The sequence below is a fragment of the Nelumbo nucifera genome, chromosome 6 (genome assembly GCF_055504915.1).
Source record: "Nelumbo nucifera cultivar China Antique chromosome 6, China Antique-T2T, whole genome shotgun sequence".
In the NCBI taxonomy this organism is placed as follows: domain Eukaryota; kingdom Viridiplantae; phylum Streptophyta; class Magnoliopsida; order Proteales; family Nelumbonaceae; genus Nelumbo; species Nelumbo nucifera.
In genome coordinates, this window is record NC_142654.1 from 803,524 (window position 1) to 822,500 (window position 18,977).

Here is an 18,977-nt window from a genome sequence, read left to right on the forward strand (position 1 = left end):
AATAATAATGAGAGAATGATTTTTTCTCTCAATAATAATAATGAGCATATATAATAATAATAACAATGAATTTTTCTCTTCATTATTGAGAGAAAAATTCTCAATAAATGAAAATTTCTCTCATGAGCATATGTGTTAATGTAATTTTCTCTTTTCATTATTGAGGTAGAAAATACAAACACTACGATGTAAAAAGTACATCATTTGAAAAGTGAAACGATCAGTTTAAATATAATGAACCGTTAAAGTGAAAAAGGTATAGTTAGTGCGTGTAAAAAATTACATCGATAAAATCTAGGTAGCCTTTACATCGCTTATCGGTGTAAAACTCCACCATGAGTGGAATTTACATCAATTTTTTATGTAAAACTTACTTAAAAAATTGATTTGATCAACAAACCACTAACTTGAACGATCAAATCATTTGAACCATCCAACGGTTTTGGCCATTTTTTTTTTTAATTTTTTCTTTATTTTTTTGTTAAAACGGATCATCCATTCGGTTCAAACGATCGGATCGTTCAACCTGAGAACCAGACCCCTTGTTCGGTTTGGTTTTAAAAACCTTGGTTCAAATGAAACTCCCCAACTTCCCTCTATTCATCTTTTATTCCCGTCTCTCCATTTTTAAGGCCCATTTCCCTCGTTTAGAAAATCTTTAGATGGTTCTTCATCTTCTCCATGTACTTTCCCATATATGCATAATCTCATGTTCCATTTAAAATAAATGAAAATGAATAAAATCTAATAAAAGTTAGTAAAAATTAACACAAATTTATTTAACAAAAAATAATGGAAATAATAAAAAAAGAAAATTCATTTCAATTCAATTTAGAATAATAAAAATTAACAACAAATAATAATTTAACCATAATAAAAATTAGTAAACATTAATATAAAAATTAATGCAAATTTATCTAATAATACATAATTCAAAAATAATGTCTGAGTTGGAATAAATTTGGCCTTGCCCATTTTTTAATATCATAAAGGGACATGCAACTTGAATTATATTTTCTTTTGGTAAGCCGAAAGATGGGGGAAGCACGTCCCCACAGAACGCTGAAACAAATAAAACTCAATTCTCTTGGAACTCCTTCAGCAAAAGACGTTGAATTTTATTTAAGAGAATACAACTTGAATTTTATTTAAAAGAAAGCCCGTACATCGCACGGGGCCCGTTAGTAGACAAAAGACCTATATTATATAAATCATTCCTTTGATAAGCCAATGGATGAGGTGTTTTATTGCTCAGCTAGCTTCAAAGTCTTTTTTTTTTTTATTTTGTTCCTAGGTTGAGCAATGGTGCGGCGCATTATCCGGCTCAACGAGGCTTGTCGGTGCAGGAGCGCTTTCAGTTTATTTGTCCGAAGCTGGTTGTTAGAGCTGACCCTGACTGCTGCTGATTCTATAGGCTCTGTTTGAGTTGTCTTTTCTGTTACGTTTTCCCCCCCAATCTTGGTTGTATTCTCGGACCTGTGCTGTGTTTCTGACTTTCTTCTTCTCTTATGTGGATTCATATTGGGTCATGCCTTTGCTTTTGGGCCAGGCTCAGTCGTAACCCGATGGTTCAAGCCCAAATCATGCAAAGCCGTGGATTGGGCCACCCAATTTATATCCTGCTATGTCGGTCAGCCGACGGGAGGTCATAGTTATTTCACATACCTAAGGGGTGGTCTATCTTTACCAGAAAAAAAAGGGGTGGTCTATCACTTCAGTCATCCAAAAAAAAAAAAAAAAAAAAAAAAAGAAAAGAGGAAAAAAAACCAAGGGGAGGTTTTAAAAGCTTAATAAACGTACAAAGGGCAGATTTAAGTATTTATTCTTACTAAACTATCTTGGCAAAATCTAGATGCCTAAATCGTTTCCAATAGTCAATGGATGACTAAATACACTAACATTAGGAAGTTCACAGAATCATGACAAGCGAGGAAGTAGGAGAATATGATCCATCTTGCCCTCACCTTTTCCACATGTTTCATAAAAAATAACGCGTTTAAAAATTTTAAGAAAGAAAGATGAGGGTGTTTTCGTAATTACGTTACCTAATATGTTGGTAAGGGAACAAGGGATGAGAGAGCTCTTGTACTACATTTCCACACCATTCGGCAAGAGTAATTTCGGTGTATGACGGAGGAGATTAGGGGTGACAATTTTTCACCCAATCCAAATCAAACTCAACCCAACCCGCCCGAGTGTAATTTCGGCTTCAGTAAGTGCAGGGGCCGTTCGAACAGCCTTACATTGTGAATATTTTCGTACCTTATATCATGAGGAGATATTCCCAATGTAAGGCCATAAAGATTATTCGAACGGGCCTGACTGAAGCCGAATTCATAGAGGTCTTATACTACATAAAAAATACGACCGGTTGCTTTACTGATTAGTTAATCTTTTTGCATGTAACAAGTTTTTGTCTTTTAGCAGATGTCTATCAACGTGTCATCAAGGAGCGTTATGGTAGCACTCCCCGAAGCTACTCTCCTAAGCTCAAAGTCTTGAGACTCTTCAATAAACTCGCAACAAGTATTAACAGGGAGCAACATTATTCGGTCTTTCTCCATTTCTTTATTGTATATCAGCACTGTCTGGGTCTCTGCGTAAATTGCAACCAAGCAAAGATCTGTATTTCTTCGTTGCCCTGTTTCTTCACTGCTGCCATTATCAAGCTATTCAGAACGGCTAACCACCCATTCGAGGTAACTTCTCTCTCACCATGCCTGTCACTTTAAATCTCCAGATCCAACTTAACCGACGATCCCATCGACATTGACATAAGGGCCCTATACGATTTCTACACACCAGGAATCCAGATCTACCAACTGAGTCTTTCAGATTTATAGCCTGTCATCATGGGATTTCATGCTAATCTCTCAAGATTGGCAAGAAAACCCTGAAATCTTGAAAACGTTTGGCAAAAATTGAAAACCCATATTCTAATTGTGTATTTTGCTACCTGAAAATTTCTTTTGAACTTTGTTTTTTGAACACAATTGCACCATCTTAAAGGGTTCTATTCCTGATTGTTAATGCAATATTGGAGGTGAAATCTTTTCTGTATTTCTTGTTTTTCTTAACACCCTGAAATGAAACCATTCAAGTGATGTGAGAGTCAGAGAGTGGGTCTATATGTTCTGCAGAAGTTGTTTCATCTGTCACAGTGCATGATCTGGCCTCAGTTTAGGCCGTTACTTCTAATGCACACTCGCTTTCTTTTCAATTAGTAAAATGGGCTACTCATAAAATTGCATTACTGTATCATTCTGGGCTTGCCTGGATTTTTACTCCTTTCTTTTTAATTTTTTTCCAGGTCATAGCTTTGGACATTTCAGAAATTCAACAAATTTAAATGGGAAAGTTGATTCTCCGATGGCTGACGAGATGGGTTTCAATTGCGAGTTTAGATAGCTTGGACTATATTTCTTGTGAAAAATGTGTAGGATCCTTGTGTTCCTGGTTTTAAGTGGAAGTTTTAGGTTTTCATATTATTTGCAAGATAGAAATTGATAGAAGAGGATCGTCTTTTGAAGTAAAAAGCTGTTACAATGATTGGAAAGTCGCTACTGTTAACCTACCTTTACCTGCTGGTGTATATATTGCTCTCATCAGGTGTTATTTTGTACAACAAGGTAATGCACCTAAATGTTTTTTATTCTTTTCATTTTGTTGTGGTTGTGTATATCCTTGTAGCTTGCATGCTTTTTTGGTTGGTGTTGATTTTCTGAATTTATCACCATTAACATTGGATCCATATTGATCAACATCCATCTACCAAAGGGTTCTGGCTGTTGTAAAATCATTCTTAGGGTATTAGTGGCTTGGGACAAAGGAATATCATTTCTTTTTCTGCCTTACTTTATTAGATATCATTCTTATACTCACAACTGTCTATCCAAGAAATTGTGAACCTCCGAATTTTGTTTTTGTGCATAGATTGTGAGTAGTTTCAACTATTTTCTTTTGTTGGGATCCTTTCTTATATAATTCTCGCTGTACATGGGTGTTACTTGTAAATCTTTTTCTCACAACCATTCAACTAAACTCAGCCTTAACCCCGAGTATTTTCCTACATTTTGCTCTATTAAGACTAATGCTTTCTCTTTTCCGTCAAATTGTAAATCATTGGATCATTTCTTACCACTTTAGCCCACATTTTCTTTGGTCTTCCCCTTGCTCTTTCAGAACATTCTACTTGTGCCAATTTACTCATCACAGACACACATAGTACAAAAGTTAAAGAAAAAAGAAAAGAAAATTGGAATAGGATGTTGTCAAATTTGGTCTAGAGTTTTTGGGGTCATCCTAAACTTACTTTTCTGTTCAAATCCAGGTAACTCCCAGCCTCATTTGCATATTAAGCCTTGAATATTAGCCTGAATCTGGAAATTGGACCTAATTTCATTTCATTGTTTGCCCTGACCAGTATTTTTTTTGATCAGTGATGAAGCCATGCTAAAATTTAAAGAAATGTATTCTCCTTGTTTTTATTTTAATGAAAATTTCTTTTAATGTAATAAATATTAAAATAAAAAATGGCATAAAATGTACTATGTGTAACCATATGGAATAAAGGTATAGGAAAAATAAAACACCACAGTGCCTAAGATCCCACAAAGAGGTCCTAAAGCCTCATGTATGCAATGGAAACCTATCAACATGCATTATTTCCAGAGAGAAAGGGTCCAAAATCAAAACAAAATATTCCAAAGTTCTCCATTCACATCTATCAACCTAACAGCCCACAAAAGAAAAGCTTTCCACCATATTCCCATTTCCCACCCTACTAAAGCTTTCCAACCTCTATGTTTTTTTTGAGCAAAGGTAAAGTATAATTGTATTGATGTAAAAGGTCCTTTGTACAATGCGAAGCTATACACACCAAAACAGAAGGACCTCAAGAAAAGGCCATCCTCAAAAAATTACAATCAGGAGTAACCTCTTTAAATTCATTATGTATAGACAGCCAACTTCTAACAAAACCTAAAGCCGAATTGATGACTTCAGCTTCAGTAGAGGATTTAAGATCAAAGACCCTGCTGTTCTTTTCTGTCCAAACCGTCCACATAATTGCTAAGGGAATAGAAGACCAACAAATCTTTCCTTTCTTAGTCATCCCTCGGATCTGCCAAGCCTCCAGGCATGCTTTAACTGAAGCTGGTATACACCAGCTTACCCTCAGACTACTTAAGAAGTGGCTCCAGATCTCTGAGGCAAAATTGCAGTGTAAAAATAGATGGTTTACTGATTCTGTTTCCCCACCATAGAAACTGCACCTCAGGTCACTGCAGTTAAAACCTTTTCTTACCAACATCTCTCTGGTGAGACATTTCTCTAAAGCTGCCCCCCATACAAAAAACTTTACTTTAGAGGGAGCCACTGTTCCCCAAATGGCCCGGCTTGGGAAGGGGGCTTCAAAGCCTCCCCTTATGGCATTGTAGAAGGGTTTAACTGAAAACTCCCCACTTCTGTTCCCTTTCCACACTAGAGAATCCTCGGAATGCAAATTCAAAACCTGAGACTGAAGCAAAACCAAGAGATTCCCCACCTGCTGAATCTCCCAATCATTTAAGTCCCTTCTAAAGGTTGGAGCCCAGCAAATAGCATTATCCCTTGTTTTTTTTTTTTCCGAGAAAAAGTTAACTTTATTCATGAAGAGAAAGGTACATGAGGAGATGTACACAGATCAAGAAACTCAAAGAGTGACATAGGCAGAAAATTATCACTGAATAAGAATTCCCTGTGAGCTCCAGATTTAGCTAGATTGTTAGCTTCAGAATTTAGCTCTCTTGGAATCCAGCCCACATGTGCATTCAAGGAGGAGAGGACGTCTCTCGCTTCAGCCAAGTAGTGAGCTAAGGCCCGATTTCCACTATCAGGATTGGTGAGTCAGTTAATGGTGTTGGCTGAATCTCCTTTAGGCTTAATTGGAAGGAGTACAAATACAAATATGTAAAGCGCAAAACCTTATATTTTGTATGTATTTGCACTGTACATATATATTTTTTTATGAATATTTGCACTGTACATATTTGTATTCATACTCTTACCAAATTGAGCCTTAATGGTAAGATTTGGGTCTCTTGCAATCCTGATGCCAGTTAATGCTGCCAAGACTTCAGCCTTTGTTGAGGAAGCTATCCCAATTGGTCCACTAAAAGCCCAACTGATAGTACCATCTCTTCTTCGAATTATACCTCCAATACCAGCTGCACCTGGGTTTCCGAAGGCATTCCCATCAAAGTACAGAGTTGTCTCCTCTTCCTCGGCAAATCTGAGACTGCGGGAAGTGTTGAGGTGTATGTGATTGGAGTGAAGAAAGCTTATAGCATTTCTTTGGAGGTCAGCAAATGTGACACCTCTGAAATAAACTGAGCTGGAAGTCCACAGGAAGCATCTATAACAGATTAGAGAAATAAGCTCCTCACAGTTTTTTGTTCTGTTGTTAAACACCCGATTATTCCTCTCTTCCCAAATGCTCCAAAATATAGCATGTGCAACTGATTGCCACAAAGTTTTCCCTCTTTTTCTTAAACCCCTTCTTGTCCATTGTCCTAAACATTCAACCACATATTCTGGGAAGACCCAACTGTACTCAAACAAAGTTAGGAAAAAGTTCCAAAATTTTCTGGTTTCTTACTTTCCTCACAGTAAAGTAGGATGTGGTTGGTAGATTCCCTGGCTTTAAGGCAGAAGCAACAGACACGAGGGGATAAATAAGATCTTCCATGGTTCTTTTTCTGAAGGAGATCATAGGTGTTGATTTTCTTTAAGCTGGCCTCCCACACACACACAAAAAAAAAAAAAAAAAAAAACTGACCCTGGAAGGGATATTGGGCGCACCAAATTCTCTTGTAGGGGACCAGGGGTACTGATCAGTGGTTTGTTCTTCCCTCACTGAAGCCTTGAAGCAAGATTTGGTTGAAAACTTACCAGAAGGGTGAAGGGTTCAGACATGAAGGTCAGGGGAATTTTGGGAGAGGTATACCTCTCTCAGGGTGTGCAAGAAGTTAGTGATTTCACTAAGTTCCAGGTCCCTTAGTGGTCTCCTAAGGGTTAGGTTCCAGTTGAAATGATGGGGGGGGGGGGGGGGGGGGGGGGAAGAGGGTAAAACCTGGGATATGAGAGCTTCTTGGTTTGTGATAAGGCTGAAAAGGCGAGGGAAGGAGTTAGCCAAGGTTGAATTGCCCCCCACCAAAGATCAGTCCAGAACTTAATTCTATCACCCTCTTATGTCTAATAAAAGAGATAAAGAAAGTGTAAGTCAAGGTTATACCCAAAGGGTGATTGTCTTTGACCTGGTTCAAGTGAAGGTTGCTATCCCAACCGTTGGCGTGCTTCCCATATTTGTTAGTGATTACAGCAGTCCATAGAGCACTTGATTCTAGGGGGAATCGCCACAACCATTTACTGAGGAGAGCTGTGTTTCTTTCTTTCAAGTGGCCAATTCCCAACCCACTTCCCTCCTTTGGTTTGTAGACCTGAGCCCAACTCACAAGGTGAGAGCCCCTTTCCCCACCTCCCTCCCAAATGAAATTTCTCTGAAGCTTTTCCAACTGAATGACAATCTTGTTTGGCAAGCTGAAAATAGAAAGGTAGTAGGTGGGTAGGTTTGCCAAAGATGCTCTAGTGAGAGTGAGTCTCCCCCCTTTGGACGGGCATTATCCCTTATCACAAATGAATCCACTACCACTGCTTCTTTATCTTCAGCCAAACTGAACAGGGTGGGAAACATATCCTTAAGGGAATTCTCCCCTGTCCAGGCATCCAACCAAAACCTGATCCTTCTCTCATTCCCAACTTTAAATCTAACTTCCCTTCTGAAAAGGTTCGAAGCTTTGCATATTCCTTTCCAACCTCTATGGAACAGAAAACTGCTGTAGATCAAAAGCTGGATGGCGTTCCTGAAACCTCTCCAACTCCTAGAAACTCTCCCTTCCCCCTCTTCTTTGCTTCTATAACACAGTACTCCAGTATCTCCCATTGGGCCAAAGCCTGTGAAGAATCACCCATGTCCTCCTTTCCACTAACATACCATCACACTAGACCACTAAGTCCTTCCTAAATTCATTGGCTATCTGTGGTTCTCATTCAATTAGCTGTATGCTCCTTTTGCTCCCTTCAAGCATACAGAAATATTCTTAGTCCTCACCCTTATGCACTTCGTTTTGGTTGCACTGTGAAGAAAGATGAAACAAAGGCATCATGAAAATGATGGAACATTTTTTTTTCCATTGAAGAACAATGGGTATTGAAAATAGTTCTTCATGTTATAGGCTTTTTATGTGAAGTAGAAACCACTACTGTGGTTATATTTTCTTGGAAAAAACCTTGAACTTGTAGGTGATTATTACCTTCCAAAATTAGAAAATTGTTTGTGCTCAATCATCAATATTTGGAAAAGATAATTTTATGGAAAACTCAAGGTAATGTGAGGCATGTAAGAGGGAAATGCTACGAGTCTTGACCTGGCGGTTCACACCAAAAAACATAATGCATTCATTTAAGTATGATTTTCATCACAAGAACTTGTTGAAGATCAATTCTAAGATTTCCAGTTTTATATCTATTTTGCTTTACACTAAGAGCTTCATAGGACTTGTAAGAAAGCTCTTACTACCTTGTAATTGTTGTTTATATGCTGAGTAGTTCATCTATACATTCTTCTCATTTACAACTATAGTCCTTTTTTGTATAGCTTTATACTTTTCTCATTTCAGTTCGTGATTGTTCCTTGAAATAATGGGATATCATAAGGCTTAGGCCCTATGCATTGGGAGACCCTAACTCCTTTCCTCATGCCTTAATGTTTTAAAATATTGACCTGAAGTGCATATGGTTCTTCAAATTGAAAACCAAGGCGAAATTGGATTTCTAGGAAACAAAAAATGATAGAAAATTTGTGATTGGCCCAAAGCTATGCTCTGCTAATGCTAAAAGTGCTTGGTGGGCTTAGTAAATTAGGGGAATTACTCAAGAAAGATAGTTTAGATGCGAGAGAAAGTCTATTGGGGCTATTTAACTGTGATTTTACCTAGAAAGCCTTCTACTTCAGAATCTGCAACTGCAGATTCTCCAAGGACTGAATTAAAGATAAAATCAAGGAAACTTTTAATAAAATTTTGTAGGATATTTTATAATGGTGGGCTATAAGGGAACAGAAGATCTTGATCATACCTGCATGTATTAGATTAATGAAACTTAGTTTATCACATCTCACAGATTTGATTTTATTGTTATGGAAATTATTTGATTTTACAGGTTTAATTGGTAGAAGTTTTAAACTGAATTAGTATTTTGTATTTCCATTAGCCATTCAGTGAAGGTGGAGTAGCGTGGAATGAGGATGGGGACAGGCATGACAAAACTTTTGAAGTTGATGATTAAGCTTGTCAGGGCTTTCTATTATTTCTGTTTTGTAATATCTGCTTTGTCGTTTTATTGTTGGGGTGTTATCTTAACGCCCGCTTGTTGCTTATATCCTCTTCCTTTTTCCTTTTAATGAATTTTATTTTTACCTTTCAAAAAAATGCCCACAGTATACAGATGAGAAGTAGATAAACAAAATAAAAATTTAAGAAGAATGCCCACAGTCTATGCATGTTTCAAACAAGTAAGGATTGTTATGTGGTCTTAAATATCTGCCTTTTTTGTAGTTTGCATTGATTTATCTCACTTAATTTTCTCCATCTACATATTTCATGTCATAGAATTTATTGCTGAAGGTGGTATTCAATCTATAATTAGTTTGTTTACACTCTGAATAATATTGATTTATGTACTAAACTTGATTTTGATTTATGTCTATTTTCATTCATTTGCAGTGGGTTTTATCTCCAAAATACTTCAATTTTCCTTTCCCTATAACACTTACCATGATTCATATGGGATTTTCTGGTGTGGTAGCATTCTTTCTTGTTCGTGTCCTTAAGGTATGTTTTTTTTTTTCCTTTTCCTTTTAGCTTTTGGTATCTTCATTCTTCATCTTAGCACCTAGGTTGCCAATTACATGCTCACCAACATGTGTTGTGCTCCTTTTTATCTTTCTCCTCCAGCTTCTGTAACTATCATTTTGGTGTTACTTAGCCAAATGAACATCCAAAATTGTGGTGTTCATTAAAAAAAATTGTAGTGTTACGTAAACATGCCTGCCATTCAGTATCTAATAGACATTAATAAGTTATCCTGAATGTGCAAATATATATTGAACTTTTTTTGATAAGTAACAATAAAAAATTATTAAAAAGAAAAACTGGATACAACCTAAAGGCAGGTGTTAAGACAACATCCCCCAAACCCAACAACATCTCCTACTACTCCCCTACATCAACAAAACAGAAAAGAAAACAGAAAGAGAAGCTACACTTGCACAACAACCACAACACCAACAAAACAAGACTACTAGGAAAGATCTATCTTCCACCTCACCAAACTCTTCTAGGTCTCCATACTCATCCCAGATTTCTTCCCCTAAGGCTTCAGAAGCCTTTCTCATATTCTCTTCCTACCTCTTTCATTTGAGTAGAAATCACTATTTGCTGATTCAGTCAAGCTTCTTGTGAGAGAAAGAGGGGGAAGGTGAAGATTTCAGCAGTAGAGAAGGAAGGAGAAGAAGAAAAGAGTAGGAGGTCAACTAGAGTTATGAGAAAAGTTAACCCTAGCCGCCAGTCCCTCATTATATTTATATTTAACTTAAAGATGAGATATTACAAGGATGCCCTTAGTAGGGCGGCTACTAAAACTGAATAGTCACAACTTAAAAAAAAAAACTAATGGGCCGAAGGCCCAACAACTTCCTAATTAAATAAAAATAAACTAAAGACAAACCGGGCCACTCAACAAAACAAACCGACCCACTCAACACTCCCCCTCAAGTTGGGAGTAAATGTCACACATTCCCAACTTGCGTAGATCATGCTCTAGCTTGTTCTTTGCAACACCCTTTGTGAGAACACCAGTGAGCTGTAGATCAGAAGCAATGTATGGAAGACAGACTTCTCCAGAAGTTACCCTTTCTCTGATAAAATGTCTATCCACTTCAATGTGCTTAGTTTGGTCATGCTGGACTGGGTTATGGGCAATGTTAATTGCTGCCTGGTTATCACAGTATAGCATCATGGGTTCTTCTGCCTGTACACCAATTTCTTCTAACAGAGAACAGATCCAGAGAAGTTCTGAAACTCCATGCGCCATGGCCCTGTATTCAGCTTCAACACTTGATCTTGCTACCACTGTTTGTTTCTTACACTTCCATGAGACTAGGTTACCCCCCCAACTAGAGTGCACACTCCTGAAGTTGATCTCCTGTCATCAAGGCATCCTGCCCAATTGACATCTGTATAAGCCTCTAGTTTCAACTGTCCATGATCAGTAAACAATATGCCTCTACCTGGATGTCCCTTCGGATAAGCAAGGATCCTATCAACTGCCTCCCAATGCTGGGCTCGTGGGGCATGCATGTATTGACTTACTACACTCATTGCATAGGAGATGTTTGGTCTTGTCATACACAAGTATAGCAGCCGACCCACAAGTCTCTGATATCTCCAAATGTCCTTTACTGGTTCACCTTCTGTTGCACTGATTTTATGGTTTTAATCAATAGGGGTGCTAATTGACTTTGTTCCAAGCTTCCTTGTCTCTTGAAGAAGGTCCAAGACATACTTCCTTTGAGAGATAAAAATTCCATGTTTCGAACTTGCAACTTCGATGCCTAAGAAGTATCTCAGTTCTCCAAGATCCTTAATCTCAAATTCCTTATGTAGGTTCCTCTTCAGACTATCAATCTCACTCAGATCATTCCCAATGACAACAATATCATCCACATAAATAATTAGGACTGACACCAAAGATCCCGTGCGCTTCACAAACAAAGTGTGATCGGATTGAGTTTGAGTGTAGCCAAAATCAATCAAGGCCTTTCTGAATTTGTCAAACCATGCTCTGGGAGATTGTTTCAAGCCATATAGTGACTTCTTAAACCTGCATACTTTTCCCTTTTTAGTATCATTGTAGAAACCAGTAGGAAGATCCATATACACTTCTTCTTGCAGATCCCCATTTAGGAAAGCATTCTTCGCATCCAGTTGAAACAAGGGCCAAGAGTATGAGGCAGCAAGGGAAATGAGCATCCGAACGGAGGTCATATTTGCAACTGGCACAAAGGTCTCTAAATAATCAATGCCATAGGTCTGTGTGTATCCTTTTGCGACAAGTCTTTCCTTGTACCTCTCTATACTTCCATCTGCCTTATATTTTACTGTGTAAACCCATCTGCATCCAACTGTCTCATTGCCTTCTGGTAGGTCCACAATGTCCCATGTTTGATTCTTAATCAAAGTTTTCATCTCTTCCTGCATAGCTGTCTTCCATTCAGGTTTGGAGAGAGCCTCACTAACACCTTTGGGTATAGACACTGAATCAAGAGAAAAGAGAAAAGCACGGTAGGAAGGAGAAAGTCCACTGTAGGATAAGTACTATGAAATACAATGAGCAATACATTTTCTCTTCCCTTTTCTAAGAGCAATAGGGAGATCAAGGTTATCGGTAACAGAGTTAGTAGGATCAATGGGAACTGAAATAGTAGCGGGATCAAGAGGAATACTTGAATCCATATCAGCCGAATCTGGAGTCTCCAAGGGATCGACAGGAAGTGGTGTGAGTTCTGCTGTAGTGGAATCAACCGCCTTGTGAAGTCTCTGTCGTGAGTAATGCTGAGAAACAGAGCGCAAAGGATGTGGCATCGGGTGGTGGTCAAGCATAGGAAGTGACACAGGGACTGGAACTGGGAGAGGGATAGACTGCTAACTTACTTCCCCAAAACACTCTCCCTAAAAAGGATTCTTTGAGAAGAAGTACGTGGATTCAAAAAAGGTGACATCCATGGTAACATATCGGTTCCCAGAGATTGGATCATAGCAGCGGTACCCTTTCTGATTCTTTGCATATCCAAGGAAGACACACTTCTTTGCCTTGGGATCAAGCTTCGAGCGGTGAGGACCAAGGATGTGTGCAAAGCAGACACACCCAAACACCTTGAGAGGAACATGAAACATCTCCCCCTGAGGAAAAAGAAGGCTGAATGGAGTGCTGAATCCAAGTATACGAGAAGGCACCCTGTTAATCAGATATACTGCTATGAGAACTGCATCACCCCAAAACCGAACCGGAACTGTAGATGTGATCATCATGCTTCTTGCGGTCTCAACAATGTGTTTGTTCTTCCTTTCTGCAACACCATTCTGTTGTGGACTATAGGAGTAGCTGCTCTGATGGACAACACCATATTCTAACAAGTACGAGGCAAGATGTCTTTCAAAATATTCCCTAGCATTGTCAGATCTGAACACTACCATTTGATGAAATTGCCGCACCAAGGGTGGTACTTCATCGCAGGATTTCATCAGGTAAATCCAAGAGTATCGAGAGAAATCATCCACAAATAGGAGAAAATAGCGATAGCCTCCCATAGAAGGAACATGGTAAGGACCCCACACATCCGAATGAATAACATCAAAAGAAGAACATCTTTTATTACTAGGCTTAAAAGAATGTCTACAATGCTTTCCAAGTTGACAACCTTCACACTCTAGACTTGACAGGCTAACATACTCAAAAAGTTTTGGAAACAAAGAACTCAAAGAAGAAAAATACAAATGGCCCAAACGATTATGCCAAAGCATAATCTGACTCACTGTCCCTGTTAACTTGATGACTCTGATGAGGGGGAACATCTAGGAGGTAGATTCCATTCACTTCACGACCACTCCCAATCATCCTCTTTGAATCCAGATCCTGCAAAATACAACGTCCAGGAGAAAAAATTACTGAGCAGTTCAAATTCTTAGTCAAACTACTAACAAATAACAAATTTGTGCTCAGTCTGGGAACATGAAGGACAGAGGGTAAACAAATAGAATCATTAGATCCCTTCCCAGCAATAGGAACATGGGATCCATCAGCAGTGGAGACCCTATCTCTGCCAGAACAGAGCTGGTAAGAGGAAAAAATAATGGAGCTATGGGTCATGTGCTCTGAGGTTCTAGAATCTATAATCCAAGGAGGTCCCTCCTTACCTGAAGTGCAGTGACGTGTGAACTACCTGTGTGAGCAAAGGAGGTAGAGTGAGTTCCACCAGTGCCACTTGTACCTTGTTGTCCGCTTGCGGCTGAACTGGAACTAGCTGTATCCCGCTGGTTCAGAAGTAGCCCATACCTCTCAAGTTCGGCCCTTACTGCAACAGCTGCAACAGACTCCAAAGTAGCTGTAGTAGGAGGGGCCGGAGTGTCATCGGTAACTTCCATGTGCGCATTTCCCTTCTTATTTCTCAATCTAGTCGGCACAAGATGTGGGTGAAGCTTCCAGCAAGTATCTCTCGTATGTTTAGGCTTCTTACAGTAGTCACAAACCAAGTCTCTTTTGTCTTCCTTCTTGATTTCACCGCCACTTTGTTTAGGTTTCACAGCACTTACCATGGCAGACTGATCAGAAATTTGGGTTTTTATCATCACATCCCTCCTGCACTCCTCCCCTTACATAGAAGCATATGCTTGGGAGAGAGTGACACTATCCCTAGAAAGAAGATGCTGTCGTGCAATATCATACTCAGGGTTAAGGCTAGCAAGGAATTCAAACACCCTATACTTCTCTAAATGTCTCTGACAGGTAGCTGCATCCTTGGTGGTTTCCCAATCAAAGGTCTCCAAATGGTCAATCTCCTGCCACAGGGTCTTAAGGGCTGAAAAATAGGCTGCAACAGATCTATCTCCCTGCCTTGTAGCAATAATCTGATTTCTCAATTGATAAGCCCTAGCAACATTCTCCCTTTGTGAATAGGTTTCTGCAACTCCATCCCATATTTCCTTAGCAGTGTTTGCCCATAAGAAATTTTTACTTATATGTGGCAACATGGAATTACACAACCAAGTCGTCACCATATAATTTTCCTGCACCCACCGGGAGTTGCTAGTTTCGGATTTCACCTCTTCACCAGTGATATACCCTAATTTCCCACGAGCCCCAATGGCCATCTTTGCAGATTGTGACCATTCCAAGTAGTTTGCACCATCCAACCTAACTGTAGTAATGGTTCCTGCCCCGAAGGGGTCTCTAGCACCCCCTCCCACTGGTCCCATTTCACTCCCAGGCTTATTTTCAACTCTATGGCCCTCCATGCTTCTCAAAAAAGGTAAAGAAAATAACTAAAAATTGCAGCAAGATCAAACAAGACACTTTTTGGAACCAACAACACTTTCTTGGTGTCATGGGCTTTCTTTCCACAAAAGATTCATTTTCTATGGGATGGGAGAAGAGAGAGAAAAGACAACCGCCCTCTCTAGAAGCCTCCAAACCATGGGGGACTTGAATCGCCCCTTACAAAAAACTCCAAGGAACCCTAAAAAACTAGGGCGCCACTTCCTAGGTCAAAATTGAAGAGTCCAACAAAAACATGACTCTTCCCCTTTCTCTAGTTTTTCCTGATTCTGATGAGAAACCCTAGACCAGCTACAAGGCACACAGATCCATCAAGAAAATCCAAAAACTGGGCTTACCTGAGAGCTTCGATCAGCCTCTTAAATCACCATGCAGTCGGCCGATCTAGGGCTGCATGAGAGAACAATGTCAAGAACCTTCAACCTGCTCTGATACCAAGTAGAAATCACTATTTTCTGATTCAGTCAAGCTTCTTGTGAGAGAAAGAGGGGGAAGGTGAAGATTTCAGCAGTAGAGAAGGAAGGAGAAGAAGAAAAGAGTAGGAGGTCAACTAGAGTTATGAGAAAAGTTAACCCTAGCCGCCAGCCCCTCATTATATTTATATTTAACTTAAAGATGAGATATTACAAGGATGCCCTTAGTAGGGTGGCTACTAAAACTGAATAGTCACAACTTTTAAAAAATAAAAAACTAATGGGCCGAAGGCCCAACAACTTCCTAATCAAATAAAACAAACTAAAGACAAACCGGGCCACTCAACAAAACAAACCGGCCCACTCAACATTTTGAACAGTTCAAAAGCTCTCCTGGCAAAGCTTTCTCATCCTAGGAAAAACAAGCCTAAAGACTTGCCAATTTCCACCTCTTTATCAACCTGAGTCTTCAAGTCCACACTTCCTTTCTTCACATCCCTTTCCTCTGGCAACACCTCAACAGAGGCCTCATCTACATCAGTTCCATCCTTACTTGTAATCCCTGATAAATCAAACTTTTTGTACTTCTCCCACTGAGATACCACCGGAGGAATCAACTTACCAGCCCCTTCGGATGATGGTGAACTTTTAATTCATGTTATTTCTGTTCTGTGTCTTAGTCTTGGAACAAGAGTTGCTTTCCTTTAGTGGTTTACGCACATGTTACACAGCTAACAACTCCAAAAGCTGTTGGACTTTTCATTGGTATTTGCTTGCTCAATATTGATAAACTACTTTAAGTACATACAGTGCCATTGCATTATTTTATGTTGACTGATTCTCTACTGTTTGTCAAATAACAATTAGGTAGATTCTATGGCCAACAATTAAAAGGCTTAATGTAGAGATCAAATTGCCATCTTATGTGGAAAAAGAATCATGGGTTGAGATTCTCATTCTTCCAGAATTTGAAAGAGTTTCTAAGCACTTCGAAATGATTTTTTGATCTTTTTTGAATGAGAATTGAGAAGTTTTTTTTTCCTGATTTTTGGGATGTTTAGTTTGTCGTCTTTATTTTGGAGATGTTTGTATTGGTGATCTCTTGCCACCTTTTTTGATGTACTCTTTTTTATTAATAAAATTGTCTTTTTTATTTATTACCAAAAAACAATTAAAAGTGGTAATTATATGGTGCTTATAGTATGGTTATCTAAGTAACTAAAATGTAGGATAAAGTAGGAGGCTGGGAGCAGAGAGAACAAACCATTGGAATGCTAAATGTGAGAAGCTCCAAACTTCAACATCATCTTTGGATCATCTCAACCCAGGCGGACAGATAATACACTGAATATTTTATAGTGTTATCAATATTAATGAGGTTCGAAATCAGATTTTTGGATACTGTTGACACCCCTACTTACAACAACCCTTTTACCCTCATAGTTCAAGAAGGGGGTAGTCTAGTGAGGGCCTTGAGAGAAATCTTGGGGTGTCAACTTCTTGAACTCTAACAATGTTATTTGGGCCCTCGGTTGGGTTAGAGTCCTCATTTGGATCAGGGTTGTCAGATTGGAGTAAGAAGATCTGTTGGGCCTTGCAAGGGTGTCCCAACCCAAATTTTTCTCACAATTATAACGCAATCCCTTTTCTCTCCTTGCCTGCATCTGAGCCCAATTTAATTTCTTATAGGGAAGGTTGGGTCCAGTTGGGGAATTAGAGGGCCTGCCCAGAAGCCCATCAAACTCTATTGCTCCACCTGAGTTCTTATTAACTGGCCAGCCCCGCTGCCGCCATCACCATATCAGGCTGCATGGCCTTTACTTCCCGCTGCCGCCATCTCCACCTGGTATTCCTGCACTGTTCCTATCTGCTGGAGTTTTTACAAGCTTTCATTGTAGTCCTCAAAACCGGTGGATCCAAAACGCACTGAGATAGCCTTGGTAAGGTCAGCCCAAGTCATTCTGGGATGGGAGTGGCGGTAGCATTGATACCAGAGCACTGCCTCTCCTTTGAAGTGGATAGAAGCCAGGGGTACTCTATTTGGTCCGGAAACCTCATTGTAACCAAAGTAGCGCTCAGCACGGAAGATCCATGAAATTGGATCATCGCCATTGAAAGAGGGAAAAAACAAGCTTGATCGACTTACCAGTCGTTGAACCAGATTGGTGGTTTCTATTGGAACTTGACCCTTATTGCCCACTCTCCTTGCTGCTTGCCTGAGACAATTTATTGATCTTGAACATCACTGTTGAGAGTGTTTCTTTAATATCCTTCAGGTCAGTATTAACTTTATGAAGCTCCGCCGCCATCTGATTCACCTTAGTCTCCATTGGTAAATCCCTGTGCTAGCCATGGAATCTATGCTTTGATACCAGATGATAAGCTCTCTTATCCTTCCCCACTAAATACATAGTTATATACTCCTCCTCCTCATCATCATCACCCAAGCCTCATCATCTATATGGAGATGGCTGCATGAGTCCTTTTTCTAAAAATACTAAAAACTGGTCTTTATATGTATATGTATATTATTGGATCAGATTGGATCAAGCAATATCTGAATTGATCTGATTACAGATCATATTTTCAGATCAATTAATGGCTAAATGGATATCTGAATCCAACCTAAATGAATTGGATAAAATATTTGGATCGGATTAAATTCAATTCATTTGCAGTTCTACTCACAAGAAGGCAGCTTTTGTGCATTTGTAAATAATCTTCCACCTTTTTTTGGATGGAGAGAAGAAAAACTCCTCAAAGAGGCTTGCCAAGACCCTGAGGGTGCCCATCTGCATCCAAAGAGGCCAAAGAACCAAATGTATGAGATGTAACAGGAGATATTAGTAGGTGTAAGGTAGTTCCACCACTTGCCATGCATAGAGCAAATTTTCAGAGATAGAGTTCTTGTATCTAACTTTGTTGGCTATTAGGTGATTGTACTCTTACTCCTTTGCCTTGTTTAAAATAATAAAACTCTTTTGATCTTGGTACTGATGAAACACATTTTCTTGTTTTCTTTTATTTGACAAGTATTACTCTCTCCCATTGGCTGTAAGTGTGCTTGTCCATGCCCATGCTGTGTTTATGTTCTCAGCTCAGCTCAATCAAGTTTCAACTATTTTCTGTTGGCTACAGTCTTTCTCCACTGTTCCACATGTCTTATCCATATTTTAACTATTAAATTACAAAGTCCTCTTCTTGTCTCATTTCCAGTACTTGTGTAGTTCTATTCATGTTCTTTCCTTTTCCTTGCCCTTTTAGACCCTTCAACTTGCAACAAGATGCTTGTCGCTATTGCAGATATTATTATTCATTCTTCAGTGCACTTGATAAATCATCTCAACCAATTTT

At 39.1% G+C, this 18,977-nt stretch overlaps 1 protein-coding gene across 2 annotated transcripts in view; it reads left to right on the forward strand.

Moving 5' to 3' along the window:
- The first annotated feature begins 2,483 nt into the window (after positions 1-2,483).
- Positions 2,484-18,977, forward strand: part of LOC104609238 (putative sugar phosphate/phosphate translocator At3g17430) — a 37,842-nt gene continuing 21,348 nt past the window's right edge. Inside the window, exons 1-3 of one of the 2 annotated variants that reach the window (XM_010275490.3) lie at positions 2,484-2,699; positions 3,311-3,629; positions 9,822-9,929. In XM_010275490.3, the coding sequence (XP_010273792.1) occupies positions 3,546-3,629; positions 9,822-9,929 (192 nt within the window). In that variant the 5' untranslated portion in view covers positions 2,484-2,699; positions 3,311-3,545. The remainder of the gene's footprint in view (positions 2,700-3,310; positions 3,630-9,821; positions 9,930-18,977) is intronic. The other variant, XM_088889565.1, reaches the window with a different exon arrangement.